This window comes from Kryptolebias marmoratus, linkage group LG16 (genome assembly GCF_001649575.2).
Source record: "Kryptolebias marmoratus isolate JLee-2015 linkage group LG16, ASM164957v2, whole genome shotgun sequence".
In the NCBI taxonomy this organism is placed as follows: Eukaryota; Metazoa; Chordata; class Actinopteri; order Cyprinodontiformes; family Rivulidae; genus Kryptolebias; species Kryptolebias marmoratus.
In genome coordinates this window covers 31,299,174-31,326,297 of record NC_051445.1, presented here as the reverse complement: position 1 = coordinate 31,326,297, position 27,124 = coordinate 31,299,174, and the positions used below count along the sequence as shown (strand labels likewise).

Genomic DNA, 27,124 nt, shown 5'->3' with positions numbered 1-27,124 from the left:
CATCAAAATTAAACGAAATAAACATTTGAAATATATGAGTTTGTATGTAATGTATGAATATAATATACAAGTTTCACTTTTTAAATGGAATTACTGAAATCAATCTACTTTTTCATGATATTCTAATTTTATGACCAGCACCTGTAGATGACTTCCTTCATCTCCCTCTCAAACCATCTGTTTTCTCGGACCAAAATATGAACATTTTGGTCCTCAAAGGAGTGTCCCTTATCCTTGAGGTGTAGGTGCACAGCTGAGTCCCGTCCTGACGAACTCGCCCTCCTGTGTCGAGTTGTTATAGGCAATGTATATGTATAATTAAAAATAAAACTATTTTAAGATGTAACAAAATACAGTATATATTTTTCTAAAAGGAAAATACGTAATTGGCCCATGCCTATACACAACACATACTTTGAGTGTGACAACTTGTGATATCATATGAGGTGGAAGCTCTTACTTCTGTAAAGCACTAACATGTTCAAATTAATAAATGTGGAAAGAAAATAAATATATTTCATTTTTTCTGTCTTTTGTCTTGTTCCTCACCTCTATTCTGCAGACATCCAGTAGACAGATATTGCTCCATGTCTTGGTGAAAGGCTTCCTCATAAACCTTCTGTCGTTCTCTCAGTTTCTGCTGTATAGTCAGCTCCATTTCTGCCACTCTCTGAGCATGTTCACAGTTCAGCTCAGCTACAAATAAAACATGAGACGCACTACGATGTTATCACATTCATTAAGACAACATTAACATATGAAGTGGTAATAATTAAAGAGTGGACTGGGAATAAAAAAGAAACATTTTAGAGAGGCTGAATCTCTCAGAAGTAAAGATGGGGAGAGGTTTAACAGTTTGTGAAAAACTGTTAAACAATTTCAAAATAATGTTCTTCAATGGAAAAATTAGGGAGACTTAAATATGTCACCATCTACAGTTTATAATGTCATAAAAAGATTTCAAGAAACTGGAGATATATCTGAGCTCAAGGGATAAGACTGAAAGTCCATATTGGATGGCTGTGATTTTCGGGTTCTCAGGAGAAACTGCATTAAAAACAGATCTGAGTCTGTTATGGACATCACTGCTTTGGCTCAGGAACACTTCCACAAATCTGTCTGTAAACACAGTTCACTGTGCCATCCATAAATACTGGCTAAAGCTCTATCATGCAAAGAAAAACCGAGACGTAAACACCATTCAGAAACATCACCATCTTCTCTTGGCCAAAGCTAATTTAAATAGACTGTTCTGTTATCAGATGAATCCAAACTTGAAATTCATCAGAGGCAGTGAGGGGCTCAGTGTCTTGCCCAGGGACACTTCGACATGTGGCATACTGGTGGAATCAAACCACCAGCTATCTCATTGGAAGACAGCTGCTTTAACCACTGATCCACAGCCGCCCATAAGTAATGTTGTACGCCTCTTTGGTAAGAGTTGAGCCCACCAGCTGAACTATAGCAACTGACAATCTCAACAAGATGAGTGCCTCAGGAGTGGGCAGCTTACACACTGTGAAAAACATCATGAAAGCAGAAAAGTAGCTACATGTTTTAGAACAACATATGTATGTTCCCATTTAATTTCTTTTTAAGGGAAGGTGTTGCATATTTCAGCAAGACAATGCTAAACCACATTCTGCATCCATGACATCAGCATGGGTTCATAGTAGGTGAGTCCAGGTTTAAAACTGCTCTGCCTGTCCAGACCTCTCAACAATTGAAAACATTTGATGTATCATGAAAACAAAATCCAGCAAAGAGTCTGTTGAACAGCTAGAATCCTCCACCAGGCAAGAATGGGACAAAATTCCCTCCAAAACCTCCAGCAACTGCTCTCTTGAGTTTCTTGACATTTACAGACTGTTGTTAAAAGAGGGGATTCTTCACAAAGGGAAATGTGGCCCTGGAAAAACTTTTTTTTTTTCACTATAAATTCTACATTTTTTTAGGTTTAAACATTTGATACGTTCCATTAAGAGTAAAATGTGACTTCATGAGAATTGTAAATGATTGCATTCTGTTATTATTTACATTTTACAAAGCATCCTAACTATTTAGGAACTGGGGTTGTAATTTATTTAGACAGACATGTACATGTAGGAACTCACCTTCCAGTAATTCAACTTCCTTCCTGTTACAAAACAGACCAATTTCTGTTAAAACCCAAGCATTTTTAGACAATGTCATTTAATTTCTTTGAGCATTTATTTCATGATTCTTCTTAATGAGTGGCAAACAGTAATTTAGAATAACAAAATAAATTATATTCAACAAATATTTTTTTGATTTAATAGAGTCGTGATTTATCCTAAGAAACTCTGTCCCCCAACAACCCACCATGTTTCTCCACCCAACACTTTACACTCATCAGCTTCTGTTGTCAAGTTGTTGTTTTTTCCCTCCCTCCCTTCCTCTTTGCTAACCCTAACACAATATACTTAAACTGTCACTGATAAATAATGATTGTAAAAAGGACAAATTATACTAAGCACCAAGAATCAACCAAGAATATGTGTTATAACTCAAAAAAGACCAAGTGATTGAAAAACCTGTTAGGCTCATGTGACATCACTATTGAGGTGTCATACCTTTTCTTTTTCTTGTAGGCATCCAGTTCATTCATATGATGTGTTTTAACAGTTTGTTGTTCACTCTGACAGCATAGAGTCTCCAGGTAAACTAGTTTGCTCTCCATCTCTTCAAAGTCACCTTCCAAATGAGCTATAATAAATTAAAAAAAGCTTAGGTTAAGTATTATTTTTTTTCTTTATTTTATTTAACATTTATTTTACAGGCAAGAAATTAAGAACAATTTCTTATTTACAGTGTCAGCCTGGCAAGTACTAGAAGGCACTTTCTAGTGTAAAGAAAAATGGGAAAAAAAGAAAACCTTGTCATGCAAAAGGTAGGGGTTTAATGCATAATCAAAAATGTATTAGTACATTCAAAATACTGAGAAAAGGTATACTGTAAAGTTATAAGTGACCCCAAAAAAAATTTAATATGTGGAAAAAGAAAGCACTATAGTGTAAATGCATCGTGTCTACTAACCAGGAACCTATCAAAAAATTATAAATGCTAAAAAAGAGGCGAACTCTGTCCATATAACAAGAAACTGCAGAACCACATTATTATGAAGTGTAGGATGGGTAAAAAATCAAAAGATAATCAACAACAAATTTTGGTTAGAATTACATAACATAAAATTAATGAAAACTAGAACTGCGAGCAGTTATGGTCAGGGTCCAAGCCCCTCCATGCATACCCCCCACCCCCAACATTTCCCCTGTTTCCAATCATCCCAAGTCTTGTCAAAGCACTGACTTGTAGATTCACAAGTCATAATCTTAATGACTGTGCCACCCCCCCCAAGGTTCTAATAAAGTTTTAAGGGAGGTTTACCACACAAAGTTCCCCCCTCATAAAAAAGCCAGTTATTTTCTATTGTTTAATGTCAGAAAAAGTGTTACTTTTTAGAATAACATGATTAGTAAAAATGTATCAGTGAAATACCATTTACTGCTTTTAGTAAGAAAACATGCAAATGAATAGACCCCCACAAAAAAGAACAAGTAGTGTGTGGTCTATTTATGTCCCCAAGCCCTTAAATAATACCTTAATACACCTACTACTTTAAGCCTTTATAGGAATGACCTGAAGAAGAAGCCTGCTGATTGTTGTGATGGTTAAAATAGTGATTGCAGAGATAAAAATATTAAGCCATATTCCAAACTTAAAAAAAAAAAAAAATTGGTACACGCTTCAAAATAGAACATAGGCTTCTCTTTATACAGTATGTTTGGGTTCTTACAAGAAATGCATCCTAAAAATGTATCTCAATAGGACTGATTTTTAGGGATTTTATTTGTTATAACTGGAATCACATAGGGTTTTTTGCTCATAGGCCCCACCCACATTACTGAGGGAATTAAGTTGGTGTCCTCCTCAACATGTGTAATTGATTTGGTTTTCATTCAGTTGGATCAAAATCCTTGCTGACATTTGTCCCCTTCTGGATGCATGGGAAGTAGTTTTTGGTATAGCAGTTTCCATACATTATTTTTCCTACGAAAACTTCCTAAAATTTCTGACAATTACCATTACATGTCTGATTATGAGAATGTTTCTCTTTGAGATGTAATAAGCCTCTCCTACTTTGCCTTGAGGTCAGACCTAAGAGGTCATAATGCTCAAATAATGTCCTCAAGGTCTGTTCCAAACTTTATAATGATCTGAAAGGCCATTTTTGTGTGAACAAATTTTTGGATAATGGCACTCCTATGTTTTTTTTGGTCCAGTAATTTTGAATTTGCTCACCGAACAGCAATTTGAATCTCAGCTCATCAACTACTACTACTTTTTATAATTGATCAACTCTTACAACTCATATTCACCTTGATAGGTAGATTTATTATTGTGAGTTTCATGGTGATCAAACTTTAAACCTCTGATGAGAAATCAAAAGAAGATTTTGGGAATTTTGCAACAGAAAAAAAAACTTTAGGCAGAAATGCCCACCGACACACACCCACACATAAATGGTTAACAGGAATCATACCTATGTTTGCAGTGATGGCATCAAGTTCATTGATAAAGTCTGGCAAGCATTGGAGTTGTTCCTGTAGTTGTGTCAGAGCAGCTTTTCTCCTTTCCCAAAGAGCTGAGAGCATCACGATTTCTCCATCTACAGACTAAAGTAATTTAAAACAAAAAACCAAAAACTGTGATTACCGTTGTGGCCAGGTAGATCAGTTGCAAAGACAAGCTGAATGTATGTCCATTCAGCTTGCTGGTGTTGGGGTGGTGGTCCCCTTATTCAAAAAGGGGGACCGGAGAGCGTGTTACAACTATAGAGGGATCCCATTCTTAAGCCTCCCTGGTAAGGTCTATTCAGGGGTTCTGGAGAGGAGGGTCCGTCGGAAATATATATATATATATATATATATATATATATATATATATATATATATATATAACATGCATAAACAAGCATAACAGTGTCAGAATACAGAGTACAGAATAAGCTCTGCTGATGGCGGAGGAACAAACTAGCAGATCTCTAGCTGAAACAAACAAAACAACAAAAAAGCTCTGCCTAAGACATGACACACAATGTGACCGTGCTGGTGACCACTAGGCCAGAGCTTTTAATCTAGCATTTGTTTATCTGCTGAAAATACACACATGTAGTACCCAAGTACATTTAAAATAAATCATTTTTATAACAATGAAATAAGATTTAGCATGTTTCAAAAGGCAGACAGAAAAGACTCATACCTCTGCCAACTGAGCACAGTCCTTGCTTCGTTTATGGAGTAGAAACCAGCTCTTCTCATACCTAAAACAAAAAAGTGAACACTACATCATAAAAATATGATTATTTTTATTTTTTACATCATAGTAGAAAACTGATTACACAGCATGCAAAAGGACCGTAAATTATTTCAAGACCCAGGATGCTTTCTTCAGTTTAAGACGTGGTGTCAGGATTAGGGTTCTTTTTTCTATTCTTTCAACAGCTCACTTCAGGAGTCCCCACAGTGGATCACCTGCCTCCATCTTTGTCACACCAACCCTCTGCATATCTTCTTGTGATTTTCCTCTTTTCCTCCTTCTCGTGGCAGCTCCATGTTCAAAATCCTTTGTCCAAAACATCCTCTCAACTTGTCTAAACTATCTCAGCCTGGCTTCTAACTTAGTCTCCAAACCATCTCAACCTGAGCTGTCCGTCTGTTGAAGTCATTTCTAATCCTGTCCATTTTCGTCCATCCCAATGAAAATATGAACATCTTCATCTCTGCACATTCAGAGCCACCTCCAAACCAAATATCACAACAGGTGTCACTACCATCCTGTAAACCTTCCCTTTCATTCCTGCAGCTATCACAAAAATCCCTTCCAAGACTCATCTCAATCTACTCCACTCTGCCTGCTTCACATCGGTGCCCTGATTCACTTAATTTATTTTCAATAATAGTGCATAACTCATGTGGAGAAAGTGGCGTCTAATATTATTAGGTGAGAGGTGATGAGCAGTCATCCTTTTCTTTACTATACCTTTACTTTACCTATATGTTTGACTATTCAAACTTTTTGTTACTTCTGCAGGTGTGCACAGCACAACAGGAGCTTCACACACATGGCATGGTGCAAATGCAAGAGGACTCTACTGCCTTATTTAGGAGCGTCTCTGACTCACATTCCATGAAATTCCTAATTTTCCTGCATCTAGACATATTTTGGATCACCCAGAGAGGACAATTACACTTGCAGGATATATTTACATCTATTTGCATAATTAAATGGAAGCATGTCAATTGGGATGTATGAAGGAAAGATGTGCAGAAACATGCATGTGAATGGTTTGATAAATCTTAATATTTCGTGGGCATGCACTTTTCAAATTTCGTCTGCTCTTTTTCCTAATTCAGTTCTGCCGTGAGGAACTGATAGATGGCCAACATTGTTAGGGAGTAAGGCATAGTGGCTGTTAGTTCATTGTAGAACAGTGCACAAATAAGATAAAACAAAGCTCAGTAGGACTTCAGGGCACTGTGGTAGACAGTGTCCAATGATTGGAGACATTTGGATGGGACACTTAAAGACAGCACATTACCATAACCAAATAAAGGCATAAAGGTAGCTGATACTAAGACATTAAAAACATCTTGTAAAAAGTTTTAAACTTGAATAAGCAAAGACAAGCAGCATAAAATAATAGTGTCATCTGCAAAGAAATGATAGGCAACCCAATATTAAAATTGTTAAAATTTAACAAAGTATACTCAGTGTTCAGTAAAGACAAAGTGAAATCAGAATTTTATCACATTTTGTAAATTTGTTTATAAAAAGCCACAGAAATGTCACATTTCTATAGATTTTTAGACTTTTTGAAATTTAGCTCTGATCCCTCCCATTTTTCTTGATCTCTGCTGACATGTTTCTACACTTTGATTGGAGTTTCCCTGTGGTAAATTAAAATAAATGAGCATGTCTTAGAAAGTCACATGCCTTTCTGAAAAAAACTCCTGGCTGACAAAACACAAACTAGAAGATCAAAGGAACTGCCTGCAGAGCTCAGAGACAGCGTTGTTACAGGGAATAAATCTGGGTAAGGTTACATAAAAACAGTTTTTGCTGTTGTGAAGATTGTTAAGAGCTCAGTAGCCTCCATACCTCTCAAATGAAAGATGATTGGCACAACCAGGACTTCCAAGTGGCCTTAGTGAGAGTGGTGACCAAAACCTTAAAGTCACTCTGAATCTACTGGTTCAATGATGCCTGCTTGGTGTAATTGTTTGAGCTCTGCTGAAACCTCTTCATGTATGCTGAGTGACAGGTTGCCATGTGTTGTTTACTTGAACTATGTGGATGAACCCCTCAACACATCCAAGATTGTGAACTGAAGCAGAATCAACATTTTTCACCATGCATGTTTTTGTATCAGTGACAGGTTCTTTTGAATCATCCTCTTTAATAAAAGTAATTTCTCCACCAACAATGTTAATCTACAGTGCTTAAGTTAGGTCCAGGACCAGTAATGGTGATTCAATCTTCACTATCTAGAATGGAACTTTGTTGCTTTTGATTTGCCACTGTTTCTGTGGCTTGTGGGCAGCCAATGACAGGTAAGTCAGCTTTTGCATGTGTTTGATTATGGCAATGGGCATTGTGCCAAACTATACTTGTAAAATAGATACCAAAACTCCAGTTTCTACAATTCATTGCAGGACCTGGGGTTTTTCTTGTGGTGCTTCATTGTTCATTTATCAAATGTTGTTGTCATGAACTTATCATTAACATTAACACAGTATTGCTCACTCAGGTACAACCACTTCTCTTACTACAGCTACAGGTAATTTCCATACTTTGGTGAAATATCTCTTTCTCTTGTAATTATCATTTTTTCCTTTAGCAACAGGATAGTTAGATAGATAGATAGTTTTTATCAATAGCCAAGTTCTGATCCACATCTGAAGCAATGATATTGCTCTTTTTGACTTGCCTGATTATAATGAACATGAGGTGGAGGTCCCTGTGTATTCATTGAAACGAAGCATTTGCAGCATCTACAACCTGTATAGGTACAGGTGGGACTGTACTTGCAGCACTGGAGTTACTGAGAGCAGTGTAGCATTTCACTTGACATGCAATAGTTAAGAGTTTTGTCCAGTGTGAGATCCTCCTCTAACAGTAACTTATTCTTCACAGTACAGAGAAAAGCATGAAAAAATGAGCTGATCTCTTAGGAGTCCATTTTTCATCACTCCAAAACGATATGGTGCAGCTAAAACTCTGAACTTGGCAACACATTGGCTCACTGTTTCATCAACATGTTGCACACATTGTCTGAATGTGTTTGCATGCCAATGCACTACCACTGGGAACAAAATTTCTTTCAAGTGCAGCTATGGCTTCATCAAATTTTATACTATGTTCTGGTAGTGTGTAGAACAAATGCTGCCCTCTGGGATCCAACCAATGTAATAAACCAGCACATTGTCTTTCATCTGCCAATTTGTCTTCACTAGCATGTATGATGAGCATGTTTAGTTGAATATATATCACCATGTTGTAAATGGTATAGGCGGCTCACCAGCGTGATGTAGGAAAGACTCTGTATAAGTTCTCATCCTTATCACCAATTTTATTGTGGCAGTTGTAATAAAATAGGAGACACCAATTAAACTCAAACTTTATTACAGTAACTATTGAAATGCCATTCTATAATACAATGTGCCCTATTTTCTGTATCTTACTCTTTAACAGTCTCTTCTGCCCTACATTATCACAGCAGCACCCTCTAGCAACAATAACTAATAACAGCAACAGAACATAAATGCATTGGCTCTGTAAACCTTAAAACACAACAGTTTGTATGAGATTTTTGTGCTGATATGCTGCTGTGCATTATCGGTCAACATTGCTACTTCAGTCTCATGTATCCAAAGGATATTGTTCCAGAAGTCTTGTGGTTCGTTTAGATAAAACTTTACAAACCTAAGTCATGATGTCACGTTTTTTTTTAGAGAGACAAGAGGCTTCCTCCTGCAGTCTTTACAAATGAGCCATCTTTGCTCAGTCTTTTTCTAATTGTCCTGTCTTGAGCTTTAATCTTTAACCTGCTACCTAAGGTCTGTAGAGTCTGGGATTAAGTTCTTGTTTTTTTGTCATTTCTCTGAAAACTTAATCTTACCATCAGGGTGAATTTGCTGGAACTTCCGCACTGGGAAGATTAGCAGATGTATTAAATGTTATCCACTTGAGAATAATACACAGCCTGGCCAACAAAAAAAATGTTGTGACCAAAAAAAAAAAAGCTTACACACTCTAATATTTCGTTGGACCACCTTTAGCTTTGATTACAGCACACATTCTCTGTGGCATTGTTTCAGTCAGCTTCTGCAACGTCACAAGATTTATTTCCATCCAGTGTTGCATTCATTTTTCACCAACATCTTGATGATGATGGTAGAGTCTGACCTTCTCCAGCACATCCCAAAGGTTCTCAATGGGGTTAAGGTCTGGACTCTGTGGTGGCCAATCCATGTGTGAAAATGATGTCTCTCACTCCCTGAACCACTCTTTCACAATTAAAGCCCGATGAATCCTGGCATTGTCATCTTGGAATCTGCTCGTGCCATCAGGGAAGAAAGAATCCATTGATGGAATAACCTGGTCCTTCAGTATATTCAGGTAGTCAGCTGACCTTTGACCTCATTCTTTGAGCTCATCCTGTTGCTGAACCTNTGCCCCCACAGGCTTGGACAGTAGGCAACACTTCACCTGCCTCTCTTCTTACCCTGATGCTCCCATCACTCTGGAACAGGGTCAATCTGGACTCATCAGACCACATGACCTTCTTCCATTGCTCCAGAGTCCATCTTTATGCTCCGCAGCAAATTGAAGCCTTTTTTTCTAGTTAGCCTCACTGATTAGTGGTTTTCTTAAGGCTACACAGCTGTTCAGTCCCAATCCCTTCAGTTTCCTTTTACATTGTGTGTGGAAATGCTCTTACTTTCACTATTAAATGTAGCCTGAAGTTCTACTGTTGTTTTTCTTCCATTTGATTTCACAAAACCTTTAAGATCACGATTATTCAGGATTTTTTTCCGGCCACATTTCTTCCTTGAAGACGATGGGTCCCCACTGTCCTTCCAGTTTTTAATAACATGTTGGACAGTTCTTAACCCAATTTTAGTAGTTAGTCTAGTTAGTAGTTTAGTAGTAACTCATTGCACCAGTTGGGGTTAAATAACATGTTGCCAGCTGAAACATAATCACCCATGCAGTAATTATCCAATAGGAGGCTTGTACCTATTTGCTTAGCTAAATCCAGGTGGCAACTTTTTTTGGCCAGGCAGTATATGTCTCTCTGTAAAATAATGGACTCCAAGTAGTTTGGAAATGACCTTTAACCCTTCACAGACTGATGGGCAGCAACAGTTGCTTCTCTGTGGTGGCAATTGGCAGCACATCAGCATTTTTTGAAACCGTGAAAATGGCGAGTGTTTTGTTACATTATTTCACTTGTTTACCTAATGGTGGTAAGTTTCAGGCAGCTGGGCTATGATGACCGGCCCACATCGAGATGGCAATCAGTTATATGGAAAACCACTGAGACCATGTAGAACCGAGGAGGGTTGAATTAGGGTGAAGTAAGTCATGATGAGACTGGACAACTAAAGAACAGCTCTAGTTCTCCACACAGCTTTTGCATTTTAGCTTCGTTTTTGTTTAATAAATAACAATATGGTGGAATCAGTTGTGCATTTTTGTAGTCTTGAGGTTAGATTTGAACAATTTTAGAACCTGGTTTTGGTTCTGGGTGGATTTTCATTTTTGCATGAGTGTATCTACTATACCTTTCTCCTCTCCATCATGTCTGCCAGCTCTCTCAATTTACCAGTCCCTACTCTCACCTCTACACTCCTGCTCTTGCTGCCCCTAACGCCCCTTCCTCTTCTTTTGTCTTCAGTTATCAATAACACATTTTCTAGCAGCACGCTGTTGGTCAGCAGTATCAAAAAGGGATTCACTGTTAACTCAGGGCCTGACCAATTTGGCATGAAAATCTTATTCTTGGTGATCCATAGGTTTAATTTGTCAAAGGTTTTACACCTAATGCATTTCCTGACAACCATTTAACCAGGCTTGGGACTAGAACCTAAAGTATAAGTCTCTGGTCCTCCCACACCTGGGTTTTCAGGGTTAGGTTTCCAATTACATTAAAATCAAGATTAGAGTAATTGCTAGAGTATGGCACTTAGTTATGGTGGTTGGGAGTAGAATTAGGGAGAAGGGAATTATGTCAATTTAATATCTACAAAAAATGCAAAACAAAATTGTGTGTTTATGTATACAAACCTGCTTAAAATTTCCAGCCCAGCACTACAATGAGGCGAACTTTCTTCAAACCTAGATAGAAAAGTGATACAACACTTCAGTGACAATTCTAAAACAGTTTAATCTATATTATTTTATTCAAATATTTATTTGGAAAGAAAACATGCTGTCTCAATACAATCTGTGGAACACAATATATCTTTATATTCCAGTGAGCTGCCAATGACTGATCACTGCTTTAGACCTTGTAGTAACTTATAGACTGTAAATTGATATTTTACCTATTTACATGTTTACCTGTCTGATCATTTCTGTAGTTCCTTTTAAAATTACATTTTATTTAAAGCACCTTTTAAAACACCCAATGTCACCTTATAAGACAATTAAAAAAAACAATGTAAAATTAAAGTCCAACAGTAAAAACAAAGTGTACAGAAACAACAAAATACATAAAAAGATCTAAAAGTATGGGAGAGGAGTAGCAATTAAGGTTGGGTCATACCAAACTTTCAGAATTTTCTAAATTTTTTTTCCCTAATCAGCCATCATTAGTTCAACAACCAACAATTGCCAATATATTCACACAGGCGGCTTTGCGGAACATAGTACTTTCAAAAGTTAGAATCTGCAGGCAAAATATCTCAAAACAACTTAATTTTGTGATGATAACAGTATCAGAGTTGTGTTATGCCACTAGGATGGAAGAGCATTTGTTCAAGTTTAGCTTGAATTAAATGGTTTTTTTTTGGTACAGTGGATTAGAGATAGTTACATGGCATAAAAATTGTAAATAAGACTTTAAACCCAGCCAAACTAAGAAAACATTTGAAAATACTTCATGTTGAGTTGGCAAATAAACCACTGGATGTCTTCTGAAGAAAGGCAGAGGAGATTAAATCATCAGCTAAATTTCATGATTTCTTACCATGTGACCAGAGAGAAAAAGAAAAATAGCCCTGCATGACACAATAGACATGTTTAGCACTGTTATTGATAGAAAATGTGCAGAAAAATTGATGTGCACCCTTTTGAGTGACAACACTGTTTCCCAAAGAATTAATGATATTTCTGACAACTTTAAGGAGTAAGACTAAAAATAGCAGGTATTACTGGATTAATGTAGAAATGTCTTAGGCTGCACAACTTTGTTAGTTGCATATATTTTGACATACATATATACTTTCTCCACCCTCATCCATGAATGACTTGTTCCAGTAGCCCATTTCTCGTCTTAATGGCCAGGGCCTTGTGTACAAAGACTTGCATGGATTTTCTACTCAAAGTGGCTTCCATTTAAATTTAAAAAAAGGATACACATGAACAAATCTATATATATGAAACTGTGCATGCACATGAAGTAAGTTTCATGGCAAAAAAGATAAGTGAGACAGGAAGACCCAGCTTGTTCATATTTAACATTACAAAAAAAAATATTAAGCAGAACATCCCAGGGATAAGACCGATCCAAACACGGAAGGAACTGCAGATTCGTATAGACAAAGGCCAAACAATAGACAAAGTGTCACTAAAAGAGGCTGAAAGGAGGTGGCATGAAGTCCTGACTTGGTTGGTGGCCATGATTCAGTCATTGACAGAGCAAAATATTGCCCTTAGAGGGACCACAGAGACACTTTACTAACCAAATAATGGCAGCTTTCTGAAGGAGGTAGAGCTCATGGCCCAGTTTGATCCAACACTGAAAGAGGAGCAACCCATACATCCTACTTAGGAAAAAATATTCAAAATGAACTGATAGACAGCATCAGTGGAAGTATTGTGAAGTCTATGGTAAATTAGATTAAGTAATCCAATTATTTTTTAATCATTTTAGATTACACTCCTGATTTGAGCCATAAAGAGCAACTATCAGTCATTATTCAAGTTGTTCCAGTTGAGGACACCCCACAAATAAAAGAGTATTTTATGGGGTTCCTTGAGGCAAATCTTACTTCTAACAAACAAAGCTATCAACAACCAAGCACCCTCTTATAATAAATATCTTACTGTGACATATTTTCCTAACAGAGAACTTTGCTCTCAAACTGCAGGTTTTCTTGTGGTTCCTAGAGTTTCTAAAAGTAGAACAGGAGGCAGAGCTTTCAGTTATTACGCTCCTCTCTTGTGGAACCAACTTCCAGTTTCTGTGTGTGAGGCTGACACCCTGACTACTTTTAAGACTGGGCTTAAGACTTTCCTTTATGATCAATCCTATAGCTACGAGCTAGTGGCAGAGATCTGGTTTATTTCTCATCAAAAATTTTGAGTATCTCCTTGGTTTGAAACCAAAATAATAATAATAAAAAAAAATCTTAAACATACCTGGGTGAACATATTATTTGTCGGTTATTGGACTTTATGATAACAATATAAAAGAGATGTTAGTGGAGCTGTGGTGGTTTAACTGAAAGGTAGCACTCAAATCAACTCCTTGAATTAGCCCTGGGTTCAATATATCGCTACCTCCCCAAAGCTATTTTCCTAAAGCACACACACAGACACACACCCACACGTTTTGTGATCACCTGGATCTCCTCTTCAGTTTGGTCTCTCTTGATATGTCTCCTAGGGTCTTGAAGCTAAAGGAAGGGAGGCAAAGAAGACTAATTTAGTGCAATTTATGGATGAAGAAAATAATGTACCACGTGGCATGACACATTCTGCAAAACAAGTGTTTATGTAATATTTAGCTGACTCGGTTTAGAGAACTATTTCAGAGGCAAAAAGTACAATTAATCAAGCTGCTGTTGTTCCTGTAAGGTGCAAACCAGAGTCACGTGATCCTCACACTGAAGCCACCTAAAAACACTTGGTTCCCAAACCTATATGAAAAGGGCGCAGGACGCATGTTTTTTTAATACATTGGGACAAATATTACCCATTAGATCATAGAGAGCAGTATTTCACAGGTACAGTTTCTCTTATTTTAGAAAATCAAAAATCTTTGATTGTTATTACATGCAATGGAATTACAGTGACACTTAGTGGGGTATTTGACATACAGACCATAAAAACACAAAACATTCACAGAAGTATATACATACGTACACATTGACATGAGTCTGCTGGTTCGTTGCAAAGTACAGTTACGTGTCAGTTATGTACAAATAACAGTAAGGCAGAGCCATCGTGAAAGACATCATGTAAGCAGCATTGTTTCAGTGGTTCTTTTTTATTGTGCTGATGGCAGCATATATCTCTTCCCATGTGCAAATCTGTGATGACATTAAAATGACAGCAGTTAACCAGCTGTATTTATTTCAAACTTTACCTGATTTACTGTGATGATGGCTGTAGGAAACAAACTGTTCTTTGTGATATAATGCCTTCACAGAATCTATAGTTGAAGATGACGTTAAGGAAGAAGTTGACTAGATTTGGATATTGAATTTATGTTTGCTAGAGCCTGGTCATCACTCATTAATATAACATAGTGTTAAAAGAAAATGATGGCATAGTATCAGCCCCTACTGAACTTACAAGACAGTTTTGCAGAAAGTTGGAGAGACTGGCTCCAACAAGCTCTTCTGTACAGCTAGTGGCATCATGAAAAGGTCTGAGAAAGTCCAGTATGCCACTTCTTCATGTCACGAGAGAAGAAGCAATCAAAGTACGTAATACATTTGACTTTGATGACGACAAAATGAGGTGCTAAGGAGGAAGTTTTAGAATTATTGCAAACCTAGAAGAAAAAAAAAAGACCTTTTATACAGCTCGTATTCATCACGTGAGCGCAGAAACAGGCAGAAATGATTGACACATCTGCACAGATTTGAAAAACAAAGTCAAGGACAGCAACAGAATTTTATGTGGCATCACAAATGACCAAGTGAGAGGCAGATTATTAAAAGAAGCTGATTTGACACTACAGAAAGCAATAGACATTTGCCGTGCAAATGAAGTCACATCCCGGTCAAGTGAAAGCTCTGACCAAAGAAACTGAAGTGAACAAATCAAGAACAGTCAAGTCAAAAAATAATAAAACTGCAGCAGATGTGGCTTTGGGCACATCTGCAGTTTGACACAATGATTGTAGGATCTGCAACACAAGCATGGAAAGAAAGTGTATGCAGCTGACCAAAGTAAAAGGTGAGCTGGACATGTTGATAGGAACAGTCAAAGTAAAACATGTTAAAATGATGGAGCTTCACAAACTGAAACTTAAGAAGAAAAATGAACCGAAAGACTGAAAATAAATAAACAGATGAAATTTAGGCTGGACACTGGTGCAGACTGCAATGCTATGTCAGGTAAAACATTTACTCAGAGGAAGTAAGACGAAGCTTGAAGTCTTCTTTGACCAGAAAGTAACTGCAGTGGGCAAGAGAATATTGACACATTAAGGCCAAAAACACAGCACTGTGTTTGAAACCACACTGGAAGGTGTTCCAGCCATACTAGGAGGAGCTGCTTGACTGAAACTAGGCTTAGTGAAGAGAATGCATGAAGTTCAAAAAGAGCATGACATTCTAGAAGACTATTGTGATTTGTTTGATGGATTAATCTGCCCACCTGGTCTAGATACAGATTGACCCAAATGTAACACCTGTCGTGCATGCCCCCAGGAGGATTCCTGTAGTACTCAGAGTAGTTGAAGAATAGCACCGCATAGAGAAAATGGGAGTTATTGAAAGCGGGACAGAGCCAACTAATTGGGTTAGCAGCATGGTGACTGTGGTCACACACAGGAAAATATATGCATCTGTGTGGATCCAGAAAAGACCTGAACCAAGCTATCATTATTAGTATTACTAATTATAGTTAATTATTAATAATAATAATAATTAATAATTATTTCCTCTGGTATCGGATGCTGTGCAACTACAAGGATTTTTTACTAAACCCTTTTACTTTTGGACATCTTGTTATGATGTGTAACCATAACAACAAGGTGGCTTTTTTCACAATCAGGAGGAGCTGATTAACATCTTTTACTCTTCAGTGTTAAACGTGGAGAACCCTGAAGTCCAGTCATGACCAGAACCAAGCAGAACGCCTGTAAATTCACTGGAGGTAAAGCTCCCAGGAAGCAGCTCGCCACCAAAGCTGCCCACAAGAGTGCCCCGGCCACCGGCAGAGAGAAGAAGCCTCACCGCTACAGGCCCGGGAACCGTGGCTCTCAGGGAGATCCACGACCACCAAAAGTCCACTGAGCAGCTCATCCAGAAGCTCGCCCAGGAGTTCAAGACTGACTTGCGCTTCCAGAGCTCAGCCATCATGGCTCCGCAGGAGGCCAGCGAGGCTCACCTGGTGGAGGCTCTTTGAGGAAACCAGGACTGAGGACACATCGGAACAGACCGCTACAAGAGACCCTTCCTGCCCACAGCCATCAACTCTTTAACAAAACCAGGATTATGAGCTACAACAACATTTAATTTCCCTTTGGGATTAATAAAGTATTTTTGAATTGAATTGAAGAAAAGAGTTTTGAACACCTTAAAGAGCTCGCCACCAATGCACCATCTCTGAAGTTTTATGATGTCACCAAGCCAGTTACAATCTCAGTGGCCACCAGGTCAGAAGGCACCGGAGCAGTCCTACTGCAGGATAGTAGCAAGGCCACCCGTACCCTCACAACCCATTCGTCCGCTATATGTTCTTAATTCGTTAAATAAACAACGCACAGTAGCGCTATAACTAACTGGATCAGGCAGTGATTGAGCTAATTCATTCAGTAATTTCTCAGCTCAGATGAAGTAAAACATTTTATGATAGACATTGGCAAAGAGACGAATGGGAGCTGGCACTTCCAACTGCTTTGCTCATGTGTTATCTGCAGGGGAATAATCTGAAAATTTACAGCCAATCAGAGAGATTCCTCAGCTTCAACCCGGTGAGAGAACGGAAGATTCAGGAAGTTAAACACAGGACTTTCTATTGCTGCCTGTTTAAGAACTCTATTACTTTAGACCAATACTGATGATCATTTCTTGACAATAAATTGGTAACCAGTAGACTGATTTTAAAAATACAAATTGTGTTGGATTTGTCTTTACAAGATCTATTTAATTGGTATCAAAATATGTTGTTTGATGAGGTTATAAAAATCAGGAGGCCTTGCTAAAGATAGACATCATGTAACCTAAGGACTGAGAGCCCTTATTGACTGTCAGCCAAGGTATGTACAGATTTAAAAAGCAATAGTGTACAGATGTGAGAAGTTCCATCAAAAAGTACTGTATATGGAAAGTATATGAAAGTGACCACAAGCCACTGGAAAGCATCTTTAAAAAGCCTTTGCACCAAGCACTAATGAAATGACAGAATGCTTTTGAGACTTCAGAGATACAGCCTACAGAGCTGGAGATAAACCTGGTTACACCTCAGCTTCCAGTTTTAGAAGAAATCTGCTGAAGCTCAAACATGCAACTGCAGATGACCCGGAACTACGTCACATTGAGAGGATGGCTTAAGGAAACAAGTGAACTTCTAAAAGTCATTCAGTCATATTGATCCATGGATGAATTCACGCACACAGATGGACTAATGTTCAAGGCAGCAAAGCTGATTGTTCCATATCAGATGAGAAAGTGGATGCTCATTTAGGGATTGTTTAGATATGTGGCCCAGATGTTAAAGCAGACGTCCATCAACAAGAGTCTGAGTCACTCACCATTTAGTGTAAAAAAAGAGCCAGAGAAATTCTGTATTGGCCAAACATGTCAACACGTATTGCAGAGATTGTATTACTGTGTAATGAAAACTGTAAAAGCAACCAGAGGGAGCAATTCCTCTTACACCCAGTACCAGACAGACCATGGGAAAAAGTACAGACTGATTTCTTCCACTTCAAGGGATCTCAGTTTTCTGCTGTGTGGATTTCTTTTCTAAGTTCCCAGAGGTTTCCAAATTGAAATACACGACCACTAATAGTGTCATAGTTGCAATGAAGTCAGTGTTTGCAAGACATGGTATGCCTGATGCTGTCCTTTCAGATAATGGTCCTCAATGTGCCAGTGCTAAGTTCAAAAACTTTACAGAAAGATGGGAATTCAGATGAATAATGTCCAGTCCAACACACGTCAGGGTTAATGGACAGACCATCAAAAATCTGTTGAAGAAATCAAAGGGCAATAAAAGTGACGATTATGTTTAACTGTTGAAGTACTGCAGCACACCTTTGACAAACGTTGGATTTTCACCAGCACAGCTGTTTATGGGCGCTGGCTGAAAGGAAACCTGCCTACCTCCACCTTTCTGCTTACTCCAGAGGGATCAGCTCAAGTAAAGCGACAGCTGAGCAAAAAGTAGGAGAAGCAAAGATTTTACTTAGACAGATAAAGAAACTGATAATCTAATGCTAGGGAGAATGTCAGGATTTAAAGAGAAGTGACGTGGTAGCATGTTCCTGCACGAGCATGAACAGCCAGTTCTTTTGTGCTTCAAATCTCTGAGAGGAGATTGTACAGGTGAAACAAAAACATCTCAGGAAGCCAGAGAAGAAAGTCTTTCCACCAGCAACAGAACAAGGCTGACTTCACGGTAGTTTACAAGTAAGCCCGTCACGTGACCACGGTCAGCTGACTGACTAAAACTACTGCTTAGAATTCAGCAAAGATCCACTGTTTACCCTGCAACCCATCCTAAACCTTACAGACAGGATCAGATAATTTCGTTTACACAGTTAGCAAAGGTTAAGGAATCCATAACATAATAATGTTGTACTGAATATATCAGAATATCCAACAGAACGTAAACAATAGTAACTACGACAGTTACCCACCTCGATGAGAAATCTTGCTGGACCATGTGTAGCTTTCCTCTAAAGTTTTCAAACATGGTTGCTCGGTGTCAAACGAGTTACTGTTTAATTGGCTTAACGCTACCGTTAAAGCTACTTCTTCTTTCTCTTCTGTCTGGTTCTTCTTCTTCTTCTTCTTCGGGATTTGGAAGCACCCTGCTTGCTAAAAGTTCCACTTGCGCCATCTACTGGACGATGTTCTGCTCAGCACCACTGCTCGTCTTCCAGTCCAAGCCCGATGTGCTCTGTACTGCCTCGGATATAAATTTAGTGTGTACAATATCTAAACAATGTACCAACAATAATTTAAACAAATAAACACAGTATGCCTTGCTGTTATTTTTACCTACTATTAAGTCACTGCTGCTTGTACAAGATGTAATACAAACATTTCTAAATATAACACTGTTTCATGTAACTAATTTATTTTTTTAAATAAATTAGTTACATGAAACTGTTATATTTAGATTAAAATCGAAACATTGGAATACACTAATGTACCCTAAATCTTTATAACACTGCTGTATTCTGGAAATAAATATTGTACATGATAATGCAATCATTTTTTACAGTTTAAATACACGAAACTGTAATGTAGACAACAATCCAAGGGTGTAAGTCACCACACCAGAGAATATATGGGCTCTTTTGGAAAACAGCTGTATTTCGGTAGCAGGGGCACCACAAAAAGGGACCCTGGGGAGGCAATGCCCCCCCTTAAAAAATGATGGCTGCTCCAATTTGACTTTTTTAGAGAAAAGACTTGTAGCCCAATGCAAGGAAAATTAATGGCATGGCATGTGTATGTAAAGATACATGACACATTAAAACTGGTTGTTTGTAACTCCAAATGTTATCTATTCTGATCTATGCACATCACATAATCAGTAATATTACATGTAAAATAAGAAATTGAGTTATATCAGTTGGTAATTCCTTAACTTTCATATTAACAAATTTTTCAAAATTACTGTTTTAAAACAACAGTATAATAGAATTTCTGAAATTCTTTTATGGCTTTTGATTTTGGTGTGCCACTCCAAGATTTTTAGTGGCCCCCACGTGGCCACCCCATTAAAAAAACTGCTGCTGTTCTGCAGCTCAGCTAATCCCCTGCAGGATATGAAATCCGGTCTGAATTGCACTTGACTTATGTAATACAGCAATTTTATGATGGTTAAGATTCAGCCATAATAAACTATGAAATACATTCTGTCTTTACAACACAACCTGTAAAGTTTATCAAGGATTTTCACACTTTGATTGTTCTGTATTAATCTAGATACAGGAGCATGCTTGTCTGTTATTTTAAAGCCGTAATTTTAAGAACAGAAGGTGACAAGGTAATGGGTTGCAGCTGGGGACATGACGAGAGACAGGTGAGGTGGGCGTGGCAGACGTGACCGGAGAATTACTGGAGAGGCAAATGGTGACACAGAAACCCAAAAGACAACTAAACCAAAACAAGATGAACAAGAAACATCAAACAAAGAACCAAAACAGAAGTTACTCTGTAACTATGGTTCTGTGAATTCCTGGATGACTGCCAGTGGCAGTAAACAAAGTGGATATGTCTCCTCGCGCTCCGCGCAGGTCGAGAGTTAATGTAAACAAAGTCACGCACGTGACATGTAGCTCACCTGAGCGTGCGTCTATAAATAGCACGTGTGAGGCTACGTTCGGCCTCTTCGGATCTTCTCGCGGGGAAGAAGTTCAGAGTGACCAGTGTGACTGGCAGTCATCCAGGAATTCACAGAACCATAGTTACAGAGTAACTTCCGTTCTGTTTCATTCCTTCCTGACTGCCAGTGGCAGTAAACAAAGTGGATGACTTATGCCAGCGATGTCACGAGGAATGCAGTACTCACCCCCCTCTCAGGAGGTAGATGAAGCCAGAGGCAGGATTGCCGAAGCCAGCGCAGATTCGGGTGCTACGTTGAGGCGGTAGAATCGTGCAAACGTGCATGGTGTCGCCCATGACGCCGCTGCACAGATCTCTGTTAGTGATACCCCCTTCATTGCTGCCCAGGATGCAGACACGCTCCTGGTAGAGTGGCACCTAACCCCCGAGGGGGCAGCAGCCCCCACAGATTCATAAGCCAGCGCAATGGCATCGACGACCCAATGCAACAGCCTGTGCTTCGAAAGGGCCCGCCCCCTGTTCTGTCCCCCATGACAGACAAACAGCTGGTCTGATTGCCGAATAGCACCCGTAGCGACAATGTACAGCTGCAGTCCCCGAACTGGGCACAGCGTGTTCGCCAACCTCTGCTCCTCAGACTGAAAAGGAGGAGGGCAGTAAGCCCCCAGTTTGATGGCCGTATTCACATAGCCAGGGGGCAGAACCTTAGGGAGAAAGGTGATGTTCGGCCACAGTGTCACCCCAGACCCATCTGCCTTCCAGCGCAGGCAAGTAGGGGTGATGGCAAGAGCGTGGAGCTCACTGACCCGCTTAGCTGTTGTTATTGCCAACAGAAAGGACGTCTTGAGGGACACTAGGTTTAGTGGAGCCGCACACATGGGCTCGAAAGGTGGCCGGCTTAGGGCCTTCAACACCAGTGGGAGGTCCCATGCTGCCGCTGGCCTCCGCAGCGGGGGACGCAGCCTCCTTGCACCGCAGAGAAACTGTGCCGCCCAGTGGTGTGCCCCCACTTGCCTGCCTTCAATGCCGCCGTGGTTGGCTGAAATGGCTGCCAAGTGCACCTTCAGGGTTGATGCCGCCCGTCCAGCATCGAACAGACCCTGCAGGTACCTCAGGATGTCATGTAGGGAACACCCCACTGGGTCAACCCCCTTGAGCCTGCACCACGCCGAGAAACGGCGCCAGCAATGGGCATAAACCCTTATCGTAAATGGAGCCCTGGCACTGTGCAGGGTTCCCTGAATGGAGGGCTCCAGACCTGTCAGGGGCTGCCAGAACCCTTCAGTGGCCACACTGTGAGCTGCAGACGGCCTGGAGATGGGTGCCAAATCCTCCCCTGCATCTGAGACAACAGGTCTGCCCTGACCGGAAGTCGCCATGGCTCCCCATCCAGCAGACTGAGGAGAAGTGGAAACCAGACCCTCATGGGCCACTCGGGGGCCACCAAGAGGACTCTCATGGTCCCTGACCTCACTCGGTGGAGAGTGGGCAGAATCAGTGGAAATGGGGGAAAGGCATACAGCAGACCGGCTGGCCATCCATTCACGAGGGCATCCATCCCCAGCGGGGCGCTGGTCTCTGCCAGGGAAAACCACAAGGGGCATAGTGTACTGCTCCTTGAGGCAAAGAGATCGGCCTGGGCCCTGCTGAACCGGCCCCATATCTGCCGAACCACCTGAGGATTGAGCCTCCATTCCCCTGGGGGAAGCCTCTGGCGGGACAGGTAGTCGGCCAGAGAGTTCCTCGTCCCCGGTAGGTGCATAGCCCTGATGGAAGCGAAGCGAGGGTATGCCCAGGTCCACAGCCTCCGGGCCTCCCTCAGGCACCGTAATGACCTGGTCCCACCCTGGTGGTTGATGTGGAACACTGCTGAGGTGCTGTCCGACCTGACGAGCACATGCTTCCCCTCGAGAGAGGGCAAGAAGTGCCTGAGCGCCCCATAGATCGCTCTCAGCTCCAAGACGTTGATGTGGAGGTGCCCCTCCTGAGGGGTCCACCGCCCTTGGATGGACCTGCACTGCCACACCGCCCCCCACCCCAGGGGCGATGCGTCTGTAGTGACCACCTCCCGCCTTGCAGGGACCGTGCCGAGGGAGACCCCCTGCCGCAGGTATGCTCTGCCCCGCCACCGGCGGAGGAGCACTGCACAGCTGGGTGTAATCTGCACCTTGACCTGCCGGTGCTGCCGGGGGTCCATGTGGAGGCTGTTGAGCCATCTCTGCAAGGGCTGCAGGTGAAGCAGCCCCAGGGGAGTCAAAGCTGAGGCTGCGACCAGCATCCCCAGCAGTCTCAGCCACAGCTGGAGAGGAGGTGCTGCCCCGATGTGAAAGGACTAGAGTAGGGACTGAATCCTGTCCACCCTCTCCGTAGTCAGACGGGCTCGCATGGCTACTGAATCCAGGGCCATGCCCAGAAAGACCACCTGCTGGGCTGGGATCAGCGAACTCTTCTGCCGATTCACTGCGATCCCTAGCGCTTCGACATGGTCCAGGACCTTCGACGTTGCCTGCTCTGCCTCTTGAAAGGAGGGGGCGCAGAGGAGCCAGTCGTCGAGATAAGGCAGGATCTTTAGCCTAAGACTGCCCTCATGCACCTCGTGAAGATTCGAGGGGCTAAGGAGAGCCCGAATGGCAGGACCGCAAACTCGTAGGCCACGCCGTGAAAGGCAAACCGCAGGTACTTCTTGTGTTCCGGATGGATTGGAACGTGGAAGTACGCGTCCTTCAGGTCTATGGATGTAAACCACTCTCCTGGACAGATGGTCTGAAGAACGTCGCACGTGCGGAGCATGCGAAAAGGCAGGACCTTCAGAAATTGGTTCAACCCCCTGAGATCCAACACTGGCCGAAGGGAGCCGTCCAATACTATGGCCTTTTTGTCCAGGAGGGTTTCTATTTCCTGCAGCAGAACCGCAGTTCGCGCAGGATCTGTGACCGAGGTCACCTTGACCCCCGATGGGGGTGGGGGCCGACGGCGGAACTGCAACCTGTACCCTTGGGACATGGTACCTAACACCCACGCATCTGCGCAGTGGGCCTTCCAATAGGCCAGGTGCAGCTGTGAAAACCTCTCCGCCGTTGGCCTGCAGCCCTCAGGCTGCATTCTGCCGTCTATTCTGGCCGCTGGGGGGGCGCCGGCCTCTGTCCAGCCCCGCCAGTGTCCCCCGAGGTGCAGCCTGTTCCGCCCTGGGCTGACGCCGAGTTCCTGCCACAGTCCGGCTCTGCTGCCCAAACTGTGGACGAGTGGCGGCCCGAAATTGACGGCGTGGGTCTCATACGACCCGTCTCCGTGGTTGTGGAACGGGGGGTCCCATTGGCCCACCTCGACCACCCCCAGCCCCAGAGGCCTCACTGGACTGCCTACGGCGTTCCAGTGCCCTCTCGGCCTCTGGTCCAAACAGCTGGCCCGGGACTACTGGCAGCCTGCGCAGGCTCTGCCTACAATGATCTGAGATGGGCGCCTGCGCCAACCAGACCTGACGCCGGGTGACCACTAGGGTGGACAACAGGCGACCCAATTCCCTGGACATAAGCCCAAAGGCCTGAAGGGCCGCGTCGTTAGTATCTCCCAGTGCCGCTCCCGCCGCGCCCGGCTGCAGCATCTGGGATTGAGCCAGGAGGAGAATCGAGAGGGAATTGCCAATACGTGCCATATGGGCCGCAGCGTTGTATGCTCGGCACAGAAGGTCGTCTGTCACCCGACACTGGGCGCTCGGACACCGGGCCTTCTCTTTCAGTGCCTCGTCCGGGGAAAGGACCAATGACGCGATGCAGTGATCCACAGGGGGCATGCGGCCTAGACCATGATCCCCGGAGTTGCGCATGGACGCCAGGGTCTGTGCGTCCCTACCATGGTGGGAAAAGCTCCTAGGATCCCTCCAGCAGCGCTGGAGTTCCTCCAAGAAGGCCGGAGATGGTGGGACCTCAAACGGAGGGGCCGCCGGAGCCCGGCGAAAAAACGGGTTTCCCGTGGGACGGGCAGCTGGGGCATCGTGCAGACCGACTTTGGCCAACGCTGCCAAAATGATTGCCCGCAGTGGACCTGGTTCCTTCCCTGGTTCAGAGCTAACTGAACTCTTGCGGGAGTTTCCAAAACCATCATTTACCTCAATGCTCGGGGGCTCCCCCTCTGGAGTCCAGGGCCTCTGCTCCGCAAGAGACTGAAACTCAGAATTGGAGGCCCTCACCGAGATTCCGTCATCGTCCAGGTCCTCCTCCAACTCCCAGGCTGCTGCCAGGAAAACTGGCACAAGGTCTGGGGTTTTGAGTAGGGCCTTGAGCTGCTCCACCTCAGCCCTTAAAGAGTCAACCTCTTGCCGGGATGGGCGCGCCAGCCGAGGCCTCTTCCTCCGCGGGCTGCGGTGCTCATCAGTCGACGCATCCTCCCGCCTCCCGAAGCACGGTTGAGGCACTGCTGAGGGTGGCCGCTCTGCCACCAACAGTAGATCCTCTACCTGCCGTAGCCTGTCCGTTCTCACCGACAACGGCAAGATACTGCAGTTCATGCATGGGTCAGTCAGAGCCTCCCTCAGATGACCCACACCCAGGCACTTGGGACACAGGTCATGGCCGTCCTCCACCTGGAGGGGGGCCCCACACGCGGAGCACGCCAGCATCTCGACCACGGACGTGGCAAATGTGGGCAGGCCCCGAACTGGGCAGGGTGAGCGAGGACTTCAATAAAATCTGAAGAACGCGATCACCTCCACACCTACGTGTGCGCCAGCCAGGTAACGTGAGCGAACACTTCAATAAACGTTGAAGCGCGCGTTCAGACTCAGCGTGTGTGAATATGGGCACTCGCCGGGCAATCCGAACGAGAACTGTGAAGACACAGAACGCGGTCAGAACCTCCAGCTATCACTCACCTTTTTTGTCAGTTCTTCCTGCCTTGCAACCCGTCGCCTTGACCGGATCGGGGGGCAAACCAACGTGAGAAGCGGATGAGCCGTCCGCGACCGGACACACCACCGCCGCCTGCTACAATAAATCAACAAACAATTGAGACGCGTCAACCATTGCCTTAGAGGGCTCCACGAGCACTCCGACCAAGAAGTCACAGGCAGGATGACATCTTACCATACACCAACGTGTACCTCCTTATCCACTGCAATAAGTACCGGAAAACACGGACTTATGGAGCAAATCAACCTGCGAAGCATCCCAGGTCGACCGCGAGAAGAACAAAGAGGCCGAACGTAGCCTCACACGTGCTATTTATAGACGCACGCCCAGGTGAGCTACGTGTCACATGCGTGACTTTGTTTACATTAATTCTCGACCTGCGTGGAGCGCGAGGAGACATATCCACTTTGTTTACTGCCACTGGCAGTCAGGAAGGAATGAAACAGAACCCCAAAACACTGACATTCATGACATATTGAGGTAACAAGGTGTGGTTATGGCTCAGTGGTTAGAGCAGTTGTCCTCCAATGAGAAAGTTGAATGTTAAATACCCACCAAATGTTCTGAGGAGGTGAAATATGAAAAAATTATCTTCACATAATAATAATAATAATAATAATAATAATAATAATAATAATAATAATAATAATAATAATAATAATAATAATAATAATAATAATAATAATAAAGTTTTCAATCAGTGAGAAAGGTAAATAATCAAGACTTATACACCAACATTTGCTCAGGGACCAGGATTTTCTTTAGCTTTGATGCAGAAAAAAGGAGTATTAAAGAGTATTAAAAAGAGTAATTAAAGTATTAAAATCTAAGCACTCCTTAAAGGAATGTACACACCCAGTTTTCTTAATAAAGGTGTGACCTTGTTTAATAGGTAAAAACAAACACACAATAAAAACAAAACAATGCAATGATTTACAAATCTTATAAACTCATATTTTATTCACAAGGAACTATAATATACATACTATAGTTCCTATAGATATGTTGAAACTAAAAAATTCAAAAAAGGTTAAAAAACAAAACCAACTGGACTTCTATTCTGTAGTTGAAAACATTTCGCTTCTCATCCGAGGAACTTTCTCAATTCAGAAATAGAGAGTGTGGAGTTGTATTTCTAAACTGAGAAAGCTCCTCGGATGAGAAGCGAAACGTCTTCAACTACAGAATAGAAGTCCAGTTGTTTTTGTTTTTTAACCTTTTTTGAATTTACCATGGCCTGATGAGTGAGAATCTACACCAGCAAATGAAAAAATTGAACCATTTCTTTGAAAAATAAGGTAATATTGATTATTGATCAAAATTGATGGGATGGGCAACAAAAGGTTGTAAAAGTAAGGAATATAAACAAAAAAACAGTTACACAAGCATTTTGTAGCTAATTAGGAGGATTGGCAACAGATCAGTAAGTGGACTGAGAATAAAAAAAATGTTTTTAAGATTCTCTCAGAAGTAAAGATAGATAGTATC

General features: G+C 42.0%; 1 protein-coding gene and 1 pseudogene across 1 annotated transcript in view; both read right to left on the bottom strand.

Moving 5' to 3' along the window:
• Positions 1-19,251, bottom strand: part of LOC108249476 (dysbindin-A) — a 25,607-nt gene extending 6,356 nt beyond the window's left edge. Inside the window, exons 1-8 of the mRNA XM_017438885.3 lie at positions 19,073-19,251; positions 13,875-13,928; positions 11,374-11,424; positions 5,284-5,344; positions 4,565-4,697; positions 2,595-2,727; positions 2,115-2,137; positions 550-696 (exon numbers count right to left, since the gene is read on the bottom strand). Of these exons, the coding sequence (XP_017294374.1) occupies positions 550-696; positions 2,115-2,137; positions 2,595-2,727; positions 4,565-4,697; positions 5,284-5,344; positions 11,374-11,424; positions 13,875-13,928; positions 19,073-19,128 (658 nt within the window). The 5' untranslated portion in view covers positions 19,129-19,251. The remainder of the gene's footprint in view (positions 1-549; positions 697-2,114; positions 2,138-2,594; positions 2,728-4,564; positions 4,698-5,283; positions 5,345-11,373; positions 11,425-13,874; positions 13,929-19,072) is intronic.
• A 2,697-nt stretch (positions 19,252-21,948) lies between these two features.
• On the bottom strand, positions 21,949-25,347 carry LOC112449773 (annotated as a pseudogene).
• Positions 25,348-27,124: the final 1,777 nt, after the last annotated feature.